We start from the raw sequence: 19,417 nt of genomic DNA, 5'->3' as shown, positions 1-19,417 counted from the left end.
ATAAATTATGCTACTTTGGAGATCTACAGACGTGATTCAAAATTGTAAAATGTAAAGTGTCCTCGATAAGTCGTACATAAATATGACAATAGTAAGAGGGCACACCTGTATCAAAGTAAGTGTCACAGTTACACATGAACAAAATCAAAGACAATCAAAGCTAAAATGTATTTTTTTCACTGAACCAACTAATCTGCAGCTACAACACTAAATTGGATAAGTAATTAAAGTAGACCTTTACTGCTATGGTAAATAGTAGGGGAACTCAGCCCATGTTGTAATGCCCTCCAGTGACTCTGTTGGTGTCTCTGAATGTGACACTTACTTGACATGTCTGGGCTCTGGCTGTTGGTGCACACAATATCTGTACTTGTAAAAGTCTCAGCTCATTGCTATGAACAGGGTTGTAATTACTATAACTGTGGATTGACAATAAGAAACAACTAAATGGCCCCAACAAAAGAAAAGGGAATGGTTACCAAAGGTGCCTTTCTTATTTAAATAGTGCTTTGACAATCCCTCACATACTTTAAACCATTTCTTTCTCTAAATGCTCCTATAACATGCACAAATTAAGTGCTCTTTGACATAAACACATACCAGTTCTTCAAAATGGTCACTTGACTCTTGGTGGCACTCCATCATTCACTCCAAAGATGAGCCCTGATCTTGTCCACGTCTTGGTGCTGCCATCTGCCTTTCCTAATTAACTAAGGTCTTGAAATTAAGCTACAACTGATACTAAAGGCTTTGAAATCTATCAACTTCCATCCCATTGTCTGAGTCCTTCCACAATTTTATGATGGACGGTTACCATAAATGATTTTTAAATTCAAAATGCACAGCCCAGCAGAGGGGATATCTTCAAGGACATCTACTATAATTCAAAACAATCAGAAAACAAACTTATTTACCTTCCTGTATGATTAGGCAAGGATTATACAAAGCTTAAGCAAATATAAATTTAAAACTTTAGAGTATTTGTTTTTACTTTGGCATGATGCGTTACAATCTGTAAGCATTTAAGCTTTTACACAGGCACTACATAGCCATTCACTATTCCAGTTGCTGAGCTTTATTATTACCACTTTCACTTCTACCACTTGTGATGGACAGCCACAGCCACTACCTGGCCAGGACGCCAGAAGGGTGGAAGGACCAGGGGAAAGGGCATTGATGAGGCAATACCTTCCCTGGGACACTAGAGGGCAGCCCTCCTTGGCGGCTGTGGCACCATGGATTCCCGCTTGGTGAAGCCCTGCTTGGGTTCTGTTGGGGCTGCCAGGGGGATCAGCAGGGCCCTGTAGAGGACCTCCAGCACACCTGGGAGTGATTCTAGGTAATAGTGATGAGCCACCTGGGACACTCCTGGGACCTGACTAAGAGGAGCCGTCTCACTCCATTGAGGGGCCAGAGTCGGGAGGATGGAGTGGACAAAGCCTGAGGAAGAGTGGAGGCGGATGGACTGGTGGCAAGGAAGGGAATGGACTGTATATTGCGGTGTTGGTAATGTGTGTACAAACTGTAAATAAACACGGGTGAGTGAGCCTGTGTCCTGCCTGTCTGTGTCCAGGTGTTAGGGTGGCAGTACGCCCCCTAGTGGCTAACACACTGAACCTGGAAAAAGTAATTTAACATACAGTATGTGGACCATTCAACCATGTCTGCTAAGTACTTCATAAAGCATCTCTTCCAATACAATACAGTTTATTTTTGTATAGCCCAAAATCACACAAGAAGTGCCGCACTGGGCTTTAACAGGCCCTGCCTCTTGACAGCCCCCCAGCCATGACTCTCTAAGAAGACAAGGAAAAACTCCCAAAAAAACCTTGTAGGGAAAAAATGGAAGAAACCTTGGGAAAGGCAGTTCAAAAGGAGACCCCTTTCCAGGTATGTTGGGCGTGCAGTGGGTGTCAAAAAGAAGGGGGTCAATACAATACAATACACAGAACAGAACAAATCCTCAATACAATATAAAAATAAAAATTTTAGAAGTACGTAGCAGAATTTAACAGTAGATGATATCACATAATATGATTTGGATTTGTGTAGAGTCCTGGTGACCTCATCCATCAAGCTGCCTCCCCCATTTGGCCATTCCACGGCTGAAACAGCTCTGGGCCAGCCAATCTAATGAAAGGACCCCTCTTTCCCACGATTCCTGCAATCGATTCAATACTCTAGCAGTCAACTGTTTTTTTTTTAAAAATCATTAAAACTGTTTACAATTTGGGCATTTTTATATTTTTAAGATAATTTTATTTATGTTATTGCATTGCCATTTTGTGTGCCTGGTTGCTATGATACAATGTGGTTGCTAGGCACCTGATGCATGTGCCATGTGACCCATGACACAATGACAGCTGTATAAGAGAGCTTTTTACATTAGGCTAGTGTCTGAACCTTGATAAATCTTACCAAATACTCACAAGAGGCTGACAGTTGAGCATATATAGAAAACTACTTAGGAAGGGCTTTAAATGTTGGATTTTTTTTTTAGTTTTGACTAAACATTTTGCCTTTTGTAACAATCTCAAAAAAATAATTGTGGAAGAGACCTTAGCTTAGACTTTGACCACTCTTTGGTTATTCCCCTAGGAAAGACTTTTTTCATTTCTGCCACTCCTAACAATAATGTCCAGTCTGAATGGACAAACCTTCTGTTCAATTCAGACATAATAACTATTTCTTGCAACTTGCAGTTTGAGGATTTTAATTTTCTAGTCACTTGATTAGCAGCATTCACGTTCTCCTTGCCAACTGGTCCATTTGAGTGACTGTAGGGGGTGTGTGCACATTCAGGAACAAGGCAATGAAAAATGACTGGAAGGACAAGTTGTATTGTTTCACGTAACAGACATCTAAAAGAAGCTGAGAGGCTGAGATACATTAAAATATTAACAACTAAATGACTTGCATCTGTACTTTGCAGAGCTTATATGTTAATCAGTAGTGCCAGTCCAAGTTCAGACCTACAACTGGCATATGATATGATGGCACTATTTCAGAATACACAAAGATGCAACAACATTCCAGAATATCTAGATAATAATGCCAGTGTCATTTTTACATTACACATTACTTGACATTTACTGTGTTTTGCTCCACACAACTTTTGTTGCATTTTTATGGATATAACACAAAACAAGGCAATTCAGGAGATGTTGTCTTATGAGCAGTAGGTTGTCTTTTTGTGTATGTCTGTTTTTGCACCACCTCAGTTGCCGTCATGAGAAGTGGGAGAATTCTGCCCTAATCAACACACATTCTGTAGGCGAAACACTCAGTGCATGCAAAGGGTGAAACTAGTGTTGGCAAAATTAAGATGAATGGCTAATTAACAGTTACTGCTGTACAGCAATGTACATACTGTATATATCCGCAGCAAACATTATCTATTTAAAATAAATGAATGTTAAAAAGTATAATTAAACTGCTTACCTGAAAACTATTTAACATTTTCATACGTTCCGAAAGAGCTGAAAAATATATTTAAAACATCAATGAGCATCAAAAACTATTTCCATGGACTTAAATAGTCATGCCAAAAAACCCAATTTAGAATTTCCTTTCACTACACAAAAACTTTAGTAAGGAAGACAAAGTACTGCTGTCACATTGAAATCCTATCCTTTGAATATACAAAAATACAGCTCAGTTCCACAGTACATCATTTTCAGAATTAGAAAGATACTGTATCACATATCTATGATCTGAAAGAATTAGATACTGTATCACATATCTATGACCTGCTTCTCGCAACTGAAAGGACATGGTGGATGTTTGCTGATTGGCCAACCATCCACAAGCGTTAACTGATAGGTAACCACCCAAATAATCAGATTGCGACTCAGACCTAAGAATGTAATACTCCGCTCTTCACCCTGTCAAATAAGTGAACTAGCTGCCGTGGCACAACATCAGAGGCTTTTCTTCAGGTGTTGATGTTCGAGGTTCGATCCCCGTAAGGGGATATAAAAGTGCGTACACCTGACAGCCCCAATAAGGGTGAAACACATATTTTGTACTCTTTGTAATATTTGCCAGATACTCCATCACATATCTATGACCTGCTTCTCACAACTGGGAAGACATAGCAGATGTTTGCTGGCTGGCTGACCAACCACAAGCATTACCTCATTGGTAAACATCCAAATAATCAAATTGCGACTCAGGCCTAAGAATATATATATATACAGTGGAACCTCGGTTTGCGAGCATAATTCGTTCCAGAAACGTGCTCGTAGTCCAAAGCACTCGTATATCAAAGTGAATTTCCCCATAAGAAATAATGGAAACTCAGATGATTTGTTCCGCAACCCAAAACTATTCATATAAAAATGATTAATAGAAAATATAAAGTAAAAATTCATAAAACAAATTAACCTGCACTTTACCTTTGAAAAGAATCATGGCTGCTGTGACTGAGTTTCTAAACTCTTGTGGGATTGCACCCAACGGGACGACACACGGAAGAGCATCCCAAAGCAATCGCAGTCTCCCAGCGCTGTAGCAGTTCGCCGTAAAAGTGAATCCGAAAAGATCGCGGACATGCTATAAGCGCCTGCTGTCGATGGGTGATACAAGGAACAAGGAACATTATAAATGCACAGGGCCCTGCCTGACTGCTGTGTCTGTTTCAAGCTGAATAAAGCTGGTGTTGCTGAAGTACTGAGACTCAGCTTTGTGTTTTAGTGTGCAAGACGGGGACTCGCACGTTACAGCACACACGCGCGCGTGCGAGCACAGACACACACACACACGAGCGCGCGCGCGTGCACACAGTGACAATGCTAATGCTGCAGTAAACAGTATACGCTCGTACGGATGTTTACTATGAGTGAAGCACGCCGACTCAGACGGAGAATTGGAGACAATTGCCCACAATCCCGCAGCGAGAGAGAAGAGAACCATCAGCTCAGTTGTGATCACATGACGCTCAGCAGACAAAGAGTATACATACTGCTCGTACTGCAAGACCTCGCTCGTTTATCAAGTCAAAATTTATTAAAAATTTTTGCTCGTCTTGCAAAACACTCGTAAACCAAGTTACTCGCAAACTCCGCCAAGGACGGTCCTAAGCCCGGCTGCAAAAGGAGGAAGGTGGTCGCCCTGCCGAGGTGGCCAGAACCGAGAAACCGGGGAAACTAGGCACGAAACCAATGGATAATCGAAACTCAAGTATTGCGATTCATGCTACCGCATCCGGGGCAGCCGATGCGCCAGTGTCGAGGAGCCAGGGTACTGGTGTGAAGTGGGCTACTGGCCGAAGACCCAAACTCTGCACGCCGAAAATAGAACTTCGCATCGGCGCATGGAACGTCCGAACTGGTCACCACGTCGGACAAAAAGAAATCATCGCGAAGGAATTGACAACCTGCAAAATTACCATCGCAGTGATATCGGAATTACGAATCACAGGATCAGTGATGATGGTTGTCCAACCACCGGCCATCGACGATCAAATGACACTTTTCTACTCAGGTGGAGACAAAAGAGAGGCAGGTGTCAGATTTATGGTTACCAGTCACGCGGCCAGGAGTGTGATCGCATTCCAACCAATATACGACCACCTAGCAGTCCTCACCATTAAAGGCACTATCAAAACCCACATTATCTCCGTCTACGCTCCAACAGAGACCTGTCAGGATCCAGTCAAAGATGATTTCTACAATCAACTACAACAAACGCTGGATTCCCTCCCACAGACTGATGTGATCCTCCTGGCTGGTGATTTTAATGTGCACATCGGCACAGATCGAACGGGATGGGAAAACTCGATGGGTCAATTTGGACATGGACATATTAATGACAATGGATTGCGTTTTCTATCCATCGCCAGTGCCAACGACCTCCTTGTGGGAAACAGCCACTTCCAGCATCCTCTGAAACACCAACTCACATGGCGAAACCCAGCTGGCAAGGATTCTGCAGTTTTGGACTACATTTTGGTCAACTCCCGGTTTTGATCGTCGCTCAAGGATGTCCGGGCGATGCGCGGTCCAGACTTTGGATCGGACCATTACCTTGTACGGGCCAAGCTCAAACTTCGACTGCAACGGGCCAAATGCAAATCACGTCCTCCAATCAAGCTGGAGTGGAAAAGTCTCCTAGACCCTGTCCGAAAGGCCAAATTCCAACTCCAGCTATTCAATCGCTTTGCAGCATTGGCACAATCAGAGGATGTCAACGTCGAAGAAAGACAAATTTCAAACACCATTATGGACTGCGCCAAGGAAATGTGTCCACAAACTCGCCATCGAACACAGCCATGGATATCTGATGAATGCTTGGATATGGTAAACGAACGAAAGCTAGTCAAACTGTCCAATTTTGAACGATATCGGCAGCTCAACAGAGAAATCCGTCGCCAGATGAAAAAAGAGCGAGAGGCCTACTGGAACCAAGTGGCAGCCGACCTGGAACAGGCAGCCTCCAAACACGAGTACCACACGCTCTACCGAACTCTTCGACGACTGAGTGGAAAGGCCAAGTCAACAAATGACAACATCCAAAATGCCGATGGAACCTTCATTCGATCACCAATAGAGCGCCTTCAACGATGGAAACAATTCTTTGAGGAGCTCCACAATCACACCCCACCACAAGGTGCACCTTTGGAACCACCAAGCATCGACCCGCCAGAGGTCCAAATGTCTGATGCTGAGCCAACTATGGAAGAGGTCCGGTCTGCCATTCAAACACTGAAAAATGGCAGGGCACCAGGACAGGACCAAGTCACGGCCGAAGCGATCAAGGCTGGTGGGGACCCATTACGCCACCGATTGCTCCTGCTCATCCGAACCATCTGACGTACTGAATTAATACCACAATCATGGAAGAAGGCCACCATCGTGCCAATTCACAAAAAAGGCGACAATCAAGACTGCAAGAACTATCGAGGCATCAGCTTGCTCTCCATTGTCGGAAAGGTCTTCATGAAGATCATACAATTAAGGCTGCAGCGGCACCGCGAACAGACCAGTCGGGAGGAGCAAGCCGGATTCAGGCCAAACCGCGGCTGCAGTGACCAGATCTTCACCCTCCGTCAACTGATGAAGGAAAGAATCCGATGCGGGAAAAGAGCAGTCATTGTCTTCATTGACTTTCGATCTGCCTTTGACTGTGTCCACTGGCCAGCACTGTGGAAAGCACTGGAGACCGAACTTGTGCCTCAGAAAGTCATCAAACTCCTCCAGGAAAGCTACGCTGGGTCCTCCAGCCAAGTACGCATCCGTAATGAATTATCCGATGAGTTTACCATCCGAACTGGAGTCCGCCAGGGAGATGTTGTTTCTCCACTGCTTTTTAACATCGTAGTCGACGCCATCATGAGAAAGGTCTTCGAAGGCAGACAAGGAATCCAGTATGGTGAGGATGGCTTCCTGACTGATCTCATCTTCGCAGACGATAGTGGCATCCTGGCCGGCGACGACGCGGAGGCCACGGACGTCCTCTGCAACATCGCCAACATCGCCCAGCCATATGGATTGAAAATAAACATAGACAAGACGAAAGTGCTGACAACAGACGGATCGCAGACAAATGTGCAACTCGATGGTGTGCAGATCGAGCAGGTCCAAAAATTCAAATACCTTGGGTCGCTGGTCCAGGAGAAGAAAGTGGCGTCCACAGTAGAGGTCCACAGTCGAATTGGTCAAGCAACCGCGGCATTTGCTTCCCTAAAGTGGTGCCTGTGGAAGCAAACCAACATCTCCAACAAGACCAAAATTCGACTCTTCAAAACTCTGATTTTGCCAATTCTCCTCTATGGATCCGAGACGTGGACACTGCTCAAGCAAGACCTCAACAAACTCGAGGTCTTCCAAATGCGATGCCTGCGACAAATCCTATGAATTTCACTCCGAGACCGAATACGAAATGAGGAAATCCGTCGCCGGGGTGATCAACAGCCAACAATCGAGGAGCAAATTCAACAACGACGACTACAGTGGTTTGGTCACGTCTGCAGAATGGAAGGCAACTGGTTACCACACAAACTCCTCTGGTGTGATCGACCCACCCAGTGGAGAATCCAAAGAACGGCACCAAAGAAAACATGGCTCAAGCAGGTCGAAGACGATATCAGAAATCGTCGACTCAGCCTCGACGAGGCTAGAACAGCTGCCATGGATCGCCTTGCATGGAAACAGCCTGCAAAATGAAATCCGACAACCATTGGCACCCACAGCAGTGTACGGGCTTAGGACCAGGTCCAGACCAAACGCCAGCTAGGGACCAAAGAAGAAAAAAAAAAAGAAGACTCGCAAACCGAGGTTCCACTTATTAAGCCTTGGAACCTAAAAATAAAGTGTGTTAATATTGGTGAGTGTACAATGTAATAATAATAAAGGGAGACTTTGAATATTTTAAAAAGATTGACAACTCCACTTTTGCACACCTTTAATGGATCTGTTTGTCATAAATTCACCTCTGTGTTTTTCAGACCTCTTGCTCACCACCACTAAACTGAATCCTGAACTCAGACGATTTGTTCAAATACAGCAGATATGGTTAACACTCAGCAATTCGGTTCACATGTTCATCTGTTCAATTTCTCAACCACGAATTCAGTTAAAGAAACAAACCTTTCTAGGGGGTGAATAAACTAGCAATTGAAAGTATGTATTGGTGAGTATTTTTATTCATTAATTCCAGTAACATGAAATTAATTAGGGCGGCACGGTGGCGCAGTGGGTAGCGCTGCTGCCTCGCAGTTGGGAGATCTGGGGACCTGGGTTCACTTCCCGGGTCCACACTGCGTGGAGTTTGCATGTTCTCCCCGTGTCTGCGTGGGTTTCCTCCGGGCGCTCCGGTTTCCTCCCACAGTCCAAAGACATGCAGGTTAGGTGGATTGGTGATTCTAAATTGGCCCTAGTGTGTGCTTGGTGTGTGGGTGAGTTTGTGTGTGTCCTGAGGTGGGTTGGCACCCTGCCCGGGATTGGTTCCCTGCCTTGTGCCCTGTGTTGGCTGGGATTGGCTCCAGCAGACCCCCGTGACCCTGTGTTCGGATTCAGCGGGTTGGAAAATGGATGGATGGATGGATGAAATTAATTATTTACGAAAAAATATACACAGATTTTGGAGTGTTTTATCACTTTGGCTTTCAACTGACCAAATGTATTTTTTTAATTATAAAAATTATTTGTCCTCTCCAGTGTTTGGTTTGTGCCTTGCACATAATGCTGCCAGGACAGCCTTCAGCACCCATGGACAATGAAGTTAAGCGTGTTAGATAATGAATGGATGTTTGTGTGTTGGGCATAGTGGCACAGATGCATTGTTGACTCACAAGCATTGCGGCTGGCTGCATGGAGTTCACATGTTCTCCATGTGTCTCCTTGGGTTCAGGTCTGGGTACTACGGTTTCCCTTCCCCTGGAATGTGTGGGTATGTATGCATGAAGATGTGACCAGACTGGAGGTAAATGACTAATATAAATGTCTATGTCTAATCGGTTAACCAAATATTCAATAACATATTTAGCTACATCAAGAAAATAAAGTTATAGACTGGACACTCCATAGCTTGCAGTCTGTAGGTTAAGGGCTGATATACAGTGCTTCCGGAAAGTATTCACAGCGCATCACTTTTTCCACATTTTATTATGTTACAGCCTTATTCCGAAATGGATTAAATTCATTTTTTTCCTCAGAATTCTACATACAACACCCCATAATGACAACGTGAAAAACGTTTACTTGAGATTTTTGTAAATTTATTAAAAATAAAAAAACTGAGAAAGCACATGTACATAAGTATTCACAGCCTTTGTCATGAAGCTCAAAATTGAGCTCAGGTGCATCCTGTTTCCCCTGATCATCCTTGAGATGTTTCTGCAACTTAATCGGAGTCCACCTGTGGTAAATTCAGTTGATTGGACATGATTTGGAAAGGCAAACACCTGTCTATATAAGGTCCCACAGTTGACAGTTCATGTCAGAGCACAAACCAAGCATGAAGTCAAAGGAATTGTCTGTAGACCTCTGAGACAGGATTGTCTCGAGATACAAATCTGGGGACGGTTACAGAAACATTTCTGCTGCTTTGAAGGTCCCAATGAGCACAGTGGCCTCCATCATCCATAAGTGTAAGAAGTTCGAAACCACTAGGACTCTTCCTACAGCTGGCCAGCCATCTAAACTGAGTGATCGGGGGTGAAGGGCCTTAGTCAGTGAGGTGACCAAGAACCCAATGGTCACTCTGTCAGAGCTCCAGAGGTCCTCTGTGGAGAGAGGAGAACCTTCCAGAAGGACAACCATCTCTGCAGCAATCCACCAATCAGGCCTGTATGGTAAAGTGGCCAGACGGAAGCCATTCCTTAGTAAAAGGCACATGGCAGCCCGCCTAGAGTTTGCCTAAAGGCACCTGAAGGACTCTCAGACCATGAGAAAGAAAATTCTCTGGTCTGATGAGAAAAAGATTGAACTCTTTGGTGTGAATGCCAGGCATCATGTTTGGAGGAAACCAGACACTGCTCATCCCCAGGCCAATACCATCCCTACAGTGAAGCATGGTGGTGGCAGCATCATGCTGTGGGGATGTTTTTCAGCGGCAGGGACTGGGAGACTAGTCAGGATAAAGGGAAAGATGACTGCAGCAATGTACAGAGACATCCTGGATGAAAACCTGCTCCAGAGCGCTCTTGACCTCAGACTGGGGCGATGGTTCATCTTTCAGCAGGACAATGACCCTAAGCACACAGCCAAGATATCAAAGGAGTGGCTTCAGGACAACTCTGTGAATGTCCTTGAGTGGCCCAGCCAGAGCCCAGACTTGAATCCGATTGAACATCTCTGGAGAGATCTTAAAATGGCTGTGCACCGACGCTTCCTATACAACCTGATGGAGCTTGAGAGGTGCTGCAAAGAGGAATGGGCGAAACTGGCCAAGGATAGGTGTGCCAAACTTGTGCCATCATATTCTAAAAGACTTGAGGCTGTAATTGCTGCCAAAGGTGCAACGACAAAGTATTGAGCAAAGGCTGTGAATACTTATGTACATGTGATTTCTCAGTTTTTTTATTTTTAATAAATTTGCAAAAACTTCAAGTAAACTTTTTTCACATTGTCATTATGGGGTATTGTGTGTGGAATTCTGAGGAAAAAAATGAATTTAATCCATTTTGGAATAAGGCTGTAACATAACAAAATGTGGAAAAAGTGATGCGCTGTGAATACTTTCCGGATGCACTGTATGTGGATCCTGGACAGCCACTGTGACTGCGTAAGTATCACTGCAGTCAGTCACTTAATCTCTGCCAACAGATAATTTTAAAGAGATTAGTTCAAGTGAAAACCTGCAGCCACTGCTGCTCTTCTGGATTTAGACTGAACACACCCGTGTCTCACATCCAACTTTTACATTATATTTCAAATAACTGATTTGAAGCCTCTTCTTATTGTTAGTTAATGTCCAAATTAATTAGGCCACTTAGCCCTCCTCTTCATTGATTTGTATCTGAAAATCCTCTTTTTTCCCATGAAGTATATGGAAACAGCTATTTCATGATGTACACAAAGGGATGCAAAGGATAACAATATATACTGTACAACATGCATGCACATACACATACTCATAAACACATAAATACAGTGTGTTCATATGCACACAGAACAGTGTGTATGTATATATATATATATATATATATATATACACAGTATATATAGTATGTGTGTGTGTACATATGTGTGTTTATAAATAAACATATTCATTCACACAGACACATGCACAGAAATGGGCATAAATAGTGGTTATGTTTTATTTTTTTTAGCTTACATCACATGTTTTCACCTGATTTCTACCTTGTTGTTAATCAAAGTAAACAGTAACCACTATTCATGTGCATTTTGTCAAAATAGAAAATCATGTTGCAATAAAAGAGTGGTGACCCAGAAAGAGAAATTCCGAAATAAATAATTTTCATAAATTTTGGAAAGCAGTTTCACACAATAGAAAGCAAGAACGTCAAATCACTGTAATTATACAAACAAAAATTATTTCATGAAAATGCATCAGAGTGAAAAAAGTGCCCAAGAGTTTTGAAAATTTCCAGGAATAATTAAATATTTAATTTTCAGAGGTAGAGATGAATTTACCAACAGAGGAATGAGGAACACTCAATGCCTCTTATTACCGTGCACTTAAATTATAATTACTTATTAACTACTTGCCTAACTACAGTGCAACCAGGCATAACTACCATGTGCTTACTGAGCAACTGTATATAACAAGACGATGTGGGCAAATGCACAATTAAGTATGGAATAATAGAGAGAAATGTGTACTTAATGGTATCCTAGTTACAGTGTACTTAGGCATGGTATGCACACTGAAATAAGAGACTCAAAGCAAAGTGTTGATGAGGAATCAATGAGAATAATTGATCACTTTAAGGATTGATTACACTCACAGCAAGCGGGTCAGCAGCAAAAGCAGCAACGCTGTTTCTCATCTCATTCTCACTGCCCCTTAAGGGGATCAATGAGATATTACCCAACCTGGCATCGAGGGGAACCCGTGATTCTCTCATTTTAACGGAGTCAGAGGGCCACACACTTCCTTCATGCTGTAATGACATAAATTTTGATAAATGTTAGAAACAAAGGAACTTTCAGAACCTACAAGTCATTATGTTATTAGGCTGGTTTTGCAACTTGCAATGATTTTTTCATAAAATGCTAAAAAGAGTGACCAAATAATTTAGTGACACTCTAAATAAAGCAAAACTGAGTGACCACTTTATCATGTTGTGTGCACCTGAACTTCCCTACAGTAGGCTGAATGAATGACGTCTTCACACTGAATGTTTTGATAGTGCGGAATAAAAAAAGAAAGATGCGTATCAATGCAATACCATTTACAAGAAGAATTGGCATACTGTAAGGCAACATTGTTTGAACTTTAGCAGTAGTCAACATTGATCTTCCTACAATTTCATGGTCTGACCAATTATCTAAATGTATGTATAAGCATGGTTGGTTGTAGCAACTACTTGCCTATAAGGTTAGGCAGGCAATTCCATAAGCATACTGATTTTAAATCGTTAAACTTTAAATTCATTCATTAAAACAATATATAAATTTGTCATTTTAGTAATGTTTCACTGGCTGTTCAAGACAGAGTTAATCAATCATATTAGGAGTCATGCAGTCAAATGTACTACTAGTCTAGCTGTACTCTTACTACGATAATATTTCACAAGCTGCACACTTAATGAAACTAAAAAACACCTACCTGTATACTCATGAAAGTAGCAAACCACTCTCTCATCTCTGCCTGCGTATCACAGCACAAGTACCTGGCATATATAGAAAACAAAAATACTGTAACAATTTTACAACACACATTAAACACAAAATAGATAGCATCTTAGTAAGATCCATGAGACAATGAAATTCCCTTTTATTACTACCATCAACAGGCTAACCACTAGAGCACAAACTAAGAGTAAATGCAGATTTTGAAGATGTCCTGATCATGGTGGTCCGTTGCAGTTTCTGGCTTCTATCTGGCCTCCTGTTTACAAAGTAATTTTCTATAGTAACTAACCTTGGTCAGATTCAAGAAGAACAGAACATGTCATCATAGAGTCTCGTTTAACACACAATGTAAAAGGTGAAGATGATTGTTGTATTGAAAATTCTCCTCCAGATATGAAACCACACAGATAAGTATAATTCACTTGAACAAGCATATTTGCCCCCTCCACTGTCCTGTAATTCTGAACACAGTTAACAGAGTGAGATTCTCATCCATCTCTGCCAGAGCCGAGAAAATCAGAATATGAGATGGAAGAAGAGCTTTATTTCAGTACAAAACTTATTTTGACATATGTACTACTGTATCTTCATATTTACTGCATTTATGGATATTTTGCTGTAACCCTCGTACCAAACACATAAAGCTAAAAATGCATTAGAACAAGTGACTAGAACAGTTCTTTCAGCTCAACAAGCACATCCATCCTATTCACCTAACCTGTCCAAAATAACATCAAATCAAGATATGAATGTCCCTAAAATAAAACTAAAGGGGGCTTCAAATCTTGACGTGATATTATGTTGGAGAATCTAGGAGGATAACATGGACGAACTTGTTGGTCTAAATGGCTTGTTCCTGTCGCAGTTGTTCTAATGCATTTTACATGAACATGATTTTCCTAGATTACATAGATGTGATGAAGACCATGGAGAGGCTGCTGCTTCACCACCTTAGGCCACAGGTTCAACACGCCCTTGACCCTCTGCAGTTTGCATATCAGGAGAAGGTGGGAGCGGAAGATGCCATCATCTATATGCTACACCGATCCCTCTCTCACTTGGACAGAGGCAGTGGTGCTGTAAGAATTATGTTTCTAGACTTCTCTAGCGCCTTCAACACAATCCAACCTCTGCTCCTTAGGGACAAGCTGACAGAGATGGGATTAGATTCATACCTAGTGGCATGGATCGTGGACTATCTTAAAGACAGACCTCAGTATGTGCGTCTTGGGAACTGCACGTCTGACATTGTGGTCAGCAACACAGGAGCGCCGCAGGGGACTGTACTTTCTCCGGTCCTGTTCAGCCTATATACATCGGACTTCCAATACAACTCGGAGTCCTGCCATGTGCAAAAGTTCGCTGATGACACTGCTATCGTGGGCTGTATCAGGAATGGGCTGGAGGAGGAGTATAGGGACCTAATCAATGACTTTGTATGACTTCTATCTATCTAGAAAGCTGTGAATTAAAAAAGCACTTAGATATGATGATAAATTAATCAATCCCATTACCACTGTATTTCACATCCAACAACTCCAAGATCTTCAATAAAAAACATTACTCTCACGTTTGATATTTTAGAACACTCTGCAATGTCATTGTTAACAAGTTACGCAAACTTCAGTGCTTACAGGAAATATTGAGCATTATGGGTAGGTACGCTAAACTATCATTAAAACAAATATAGTACATTTCACGTAAAACAGCTTATTAAAGTCTAGCACCTGATTCAGGCTCAGAGCTTCTCCATCTCTCGCTCACTATCAGATAGGAGCTGACCATGTTAAAAAAAAGATGTGTAAATTTACTTGTGATCAGAAAGGATCAACCCGGTTAGACAGAGAAATTAAGAGCAGTTCCCTAAGTGACTGATGATCAAACTCCATAATCTTATACAGCCAGAGCAATGTGCACAGATTTTTGGGCACAATGCAAATACTGGGGGTATATTATCTTTGCAGCATATCTCAGCTACTGTAACTAGTCAAGTAATCATTATGCAGTTAAAAAACATTTATAATCAAATTTTTGCAATGAAGTCAGTCTATCTGATCCTTCTAGCCTTGATTGCTCATTCCAATTTATTTCTGGAAAAAGGATAAAGGTCAACGGAAATGCTCCATTGGTAACACAAATCATGGCCTGACTGTCTAAGTTGTCTCATTAATGGAAATGTATATGTTTTCCAGCCATAGTAGAGGGAAAACTAGTAGCGGTGCACCTCTATTTATCAGTTGACCCAAGTCTCATAGCAGCTATAGGCTATTCATTTTTCTGTCTTTCTCCAATTAAACAGCTTTTAGTATTCTTTCATCTTCAATCTCTGGCAACTCCTTCTCACTGGTATATTCTGGCTAACATCAATAAAACTGGTCAAGGAAACTCCACTTTTCATCATTGATTTTTGCAGTCAGATGTATTGGTGTTTCAAATAACCGGTTGTTTTTCTAAATGTTTTGAAAAATAAAATTTCACAATAGCATGCACAAAATCGAGTACCACTGTGAAAATAGGTTTGTAACTTTAGCATTCTGGTTAGCAGAGGGAATCAATCGAGGACAGAAAGAGGGAAGCAACAGGCACTGGACTGTTGTAAAACACACTTTGAATATGCATGTATTTAATATGTATGCACTCTCAAAATGTCAGTGTAAAATTTCAATTCTGTTCATATTTGCTTGGTGTGTTTCACTGAATGCAGACGCAGAGCACATTCCTTACTGCATTATGGTTATTTTTGATAAATTATAATAACCCTGGTGTTTCATTCTTGTCATGCTGACCCATTAGTTGCAAAAGGAAGGTGCTTGGGGGACATAAAATTACTACATACAGCTTCACTTGACACAGCAAGTGTCTCCAACAATTACTACACACTACAGACATGATAAAATAACCATAATTTCAAAATCAAACTTATTATTTAAAAGTAGATGAAGAAATTGATTGTCTATGGGCATTAGAACCCTGGCATAAAAAATGGCTTTCAATCTAGCATTGCATAAACTTAAACATCAGTATTTAAAAATGATGTACAGTACATATTATCAATACATAATGCATACATAACAAGAGTAACACAACAGCTCACAGAAATAATTGAAAGAATTTGAAGAAGAATACATGTAACATCTCAGAATACAGCAGTTTATAATTAGCAAAAATCAAAGAGACAAAAGTCAACAGTCTTCCCAGCGAGAGTTAAGGGATTGAAAGGTCAGAAGTACAACTTTTGACACTATCAGCAAAAACTAATTACAACAAGCTTCTTAATTTTATTTTATAGCCTACATATTGTTTGAAATGAGCTAACAGTTCAAACCACAAACACATATATAGCAAGGAGAAAAGGGAAAAGAAAAGAAAAAGCAGAAACAAAAATTATGCGTACTATACATTCCATTCATGGCCTCTAGTGGACTGAATGTACATTTAAAACAATGACATCCGGACATGACAGGACAGCACAATCACTTAAGTACAATAATGACAATTTGGAAAAGTCTAAACAAAGGGATAGTATTTCAAAAATATGAGAGAGAAAAAGAGTGTTTTCAGGGATGTCTGAAGCTTTACGCATTCCAGCAAAAGTTTGGTGCAGATAGTGTGGCCTTGGCAAGAAGACTCTCAGCAGTTAATGTGACTTCTATGCAAAGTCAGAAAAGGTTTTTAAGGATAGGATTTATGGAATTCTATAAATTACTACACACTTCATTTACACTTCCACTGGTGTACTCACCACTGTTGCTTCTCGTGCTTTTCATTCTCATATACCACTGTAAATCCCCAGCTAAGAAAAAATCAGCACATGTTTAAACTGGTCAGTTTCTAGTATAACAGCATTCAATCAAACATGAAAAACATCCTTAGAAACAGACATATTGAATAGGGCACAACGTATTATGATTACAAAAAACAATTCTGGCCTTTATAGCCATATACAGCACTGAGTTTCAGGATTTTAGTTGTTATTTTAATATTTAAAGAAATGACTATTATTATGAACTGGATATTAAAGAATAAGGGCCATGTTGCACTCACACAACTTTGCAAAAGCATGTGAATGTTAATGTGTGAAGTGCATCAGTGGTGACATGCACTGCATCAGCATGTGGCAGGACGCCCAGAGGATTGGTGTAGGTCAACCGGATTAAACAGGTTGCTTATTTTAAAAAACCATATACCCCCAGGTTAAATTTCTTCATGAATTCTGTTAACAAGAGTTTCTAATTTCCTCTCCTCTGATGTCAGTGGGACAGATCTTGGGTTATTAAAAAAAACTATTACATTGTATAGATCTGCTTAGAATTATTTATGTAAATAGATGTGTGTTGCTGTACGAAAACATTAAGTTGTTGCATACTTTTCTATTATTGCAATACATTATAAATCTGCCTAAGAACTCTAAGCCTGTTTGTAGTGAAAAGTTCTATAGAGGAAAAATCAGAACTGAAAACAGAGCCGTCTCTCTGAGCAGAATCCCCACATAAGTACTATAATGTGCTGCTAGGCTGACAGGGATCAACATACTGTTAACTATTCCCTAACACTAGAATCCCTGAAGTCTACGAAAGAGCTCATAAGCCCAGGCCACCTTAAATTCCTTTGCACCTCTCCATTAGCATCTTTTGTTTTGCAAATGTGTCAATCAGCACAAGGAGCAAACAGACGGCTATCCCATCCCCTCACCGCTGTGGCTCAAGTTCGACAAAAAGGTCTCCCAGCTCAAGTCTGTCTATCTGAGTGTGAGGTGCCTGGAGTTGTTTAAGGTGAATAACATATAGTTATTTGAAACACATTCATTTCAAGATCTGGATGCCGGTGCATTATAAAACAGAATAATGTGTGCTGCCGGCTCCCCCGTCTGTGACTTTTGTTTTAGATTCTTTCCATTAGGAGTTTTCTGATTGCTTGTCAATAGCTGAGCTCCTTTGATTATGCCTTATTACTTGAGCAAGCCTCTCAATCACTTCAGGTCCTTATTATGTACTCTGTTTCTAGTTACCTGCACTGGCAGGTTTATTTTAATTTTAGTACTTGTTATTTTTGCTCATACAAGTATTTACATTGACATCTTCCCTATAATTCCAACTTTCTCCAAACCATCTGCTGACTCTCTAAAGAGCCTCATTATCCTGTGCCTCTTGTCACCTTAGTGTGTCAGTGTTTTTAATCTTTCCACACTGCAGAATACACTATAATTCAAACAGAATTTTATTTATGAAACAATTTATTCTGACCTATTAAAAATCAATATGTATAACTCTTTTCAGTAAGCTCTCAAACAATACTTGCAATTTAAAAAAACAAAAAGTAATTTTACAGCAGTAGCTTAAACTGATAAAAAAATCAGTATATTGAAAGTTACATTAAATAATTTCTCTTTAGAATTGTTAAAATACATAACATTCTAAAGCAATACTATTTTGTCACAGAAAACCAAGCAAAGCTTTGTACTTAAATAGAAAGGCAATAATGTAAGACTAGAATTATTAAGAAAGTTAAGCTAAATTCAACAATTATAACAAGCAAATTATATTAAATAACTGAAAGTAATTAAACAATTCTTGAAAAGTACCATTAAATTAAATCACAGCATTTTGAAGAACCAGTTGAGTGAATTTTTATGATATGGTACCACCTAGTGGTAATCTTGTATACTACAAAGGTAGTAGACCATTTTGCTCTTGTAAACATTTTTTCACTCAGTGAAAAATGTTCTGAAAATCCAAAATCTACTGAGACTACAACTTGGCAATTAAATATTGAAACACTGTGGAGACTGGTTTACTAACTAACTACACTGGCTTAACTAACTCATTAGAGATATTAATAAAGCAACATCAAGCAATATATTGCTAAGGTCATGGATAGCCTAAGAAACAGCCACAGCAATTTATTATGATACTAGTATTCTACTTGGCTTCACTGTAAGAGTACATGCGTAAAATAAATAAAAAGCAGATATGACACTCGTGATCTCCTCATAGGAAGAAAAACATGTATTTTTAGTATTACTTAGCATCTAGTGCTTCTGAGGTTATTATGCCTTTGCAAAATTTTACTGTGAAATTAAGTGTAAAATTTTGAGAAACAGAACCAGTTTTGCAGCCAAAAACAATTCACAAGCAATCATAATAATTATTTCAATA

At 40.6% G+C, this 19,417-nt stretch overlaps 1 protein-coding gene across 8 annotated transcripts in view; it reads right to left on the bottom strand.

Annotated features, from left to right (window-relative positions):
• LOC114649973 (arf-GAP with Rho-GAP domain, ANK repeat and PH domain-containing protein 1) overlaps positions 1 to 19,417 on the bottom strand; it is a 365,104-nt gene that overhangs the window by 6,082 nt on the left and 339,605 nt on the right. For 7 of the 8 annotated variants that reach the window (XM_051926528.1, XM_051926526.1, XM_051926531.1 and 4 more), the window contains 4 exons: positions 17,005 to 17,055; positions 13,237 to 13,300; positions 12,413 to 12,568; positions 3,442 to 3,479 (listed from right to left, as the gene is read on the bottom strand). In XM_051926528.1, coding sequence (XP_051782488.1) covers positions 3,462 to 3,479; positions 12,413 to 12,568; positions 13,237 to 13,300; positions 17,005 to 17,055 — 289 coding nt within the window. In that variant the 3' untranslated portion in view covers positions 3,442 to 3,461. The remainder of the gene's footprint in view (positions 1 to 3,441; positions 3,480 to 12,412; positions 12,569 to 13,236; positions 13,301 to 17,004; positions 17,056 to 19,417) is intronic. The other variant, XM_051926532.1, reaches the window with a different exon arrangement.

Source organism: Erpetoichthys calabaricus, chromosome 4 (genome assembly GCF_900747795.2).
Source record: "Erpetoichthys calabaricus chromosome 4, fErpCal1.3, whole genome shotgun sequence".
Lineage (NCBI taxonomy): Eukaryota > Metazoa > Chordata > Cladistia > Polypteriformes > Polypteridae > Erpetoichthys > Erpetoichthys calabaricus.
This window is presented reverse-complemented; position numbering and strand designations above follow the sequence as displayed.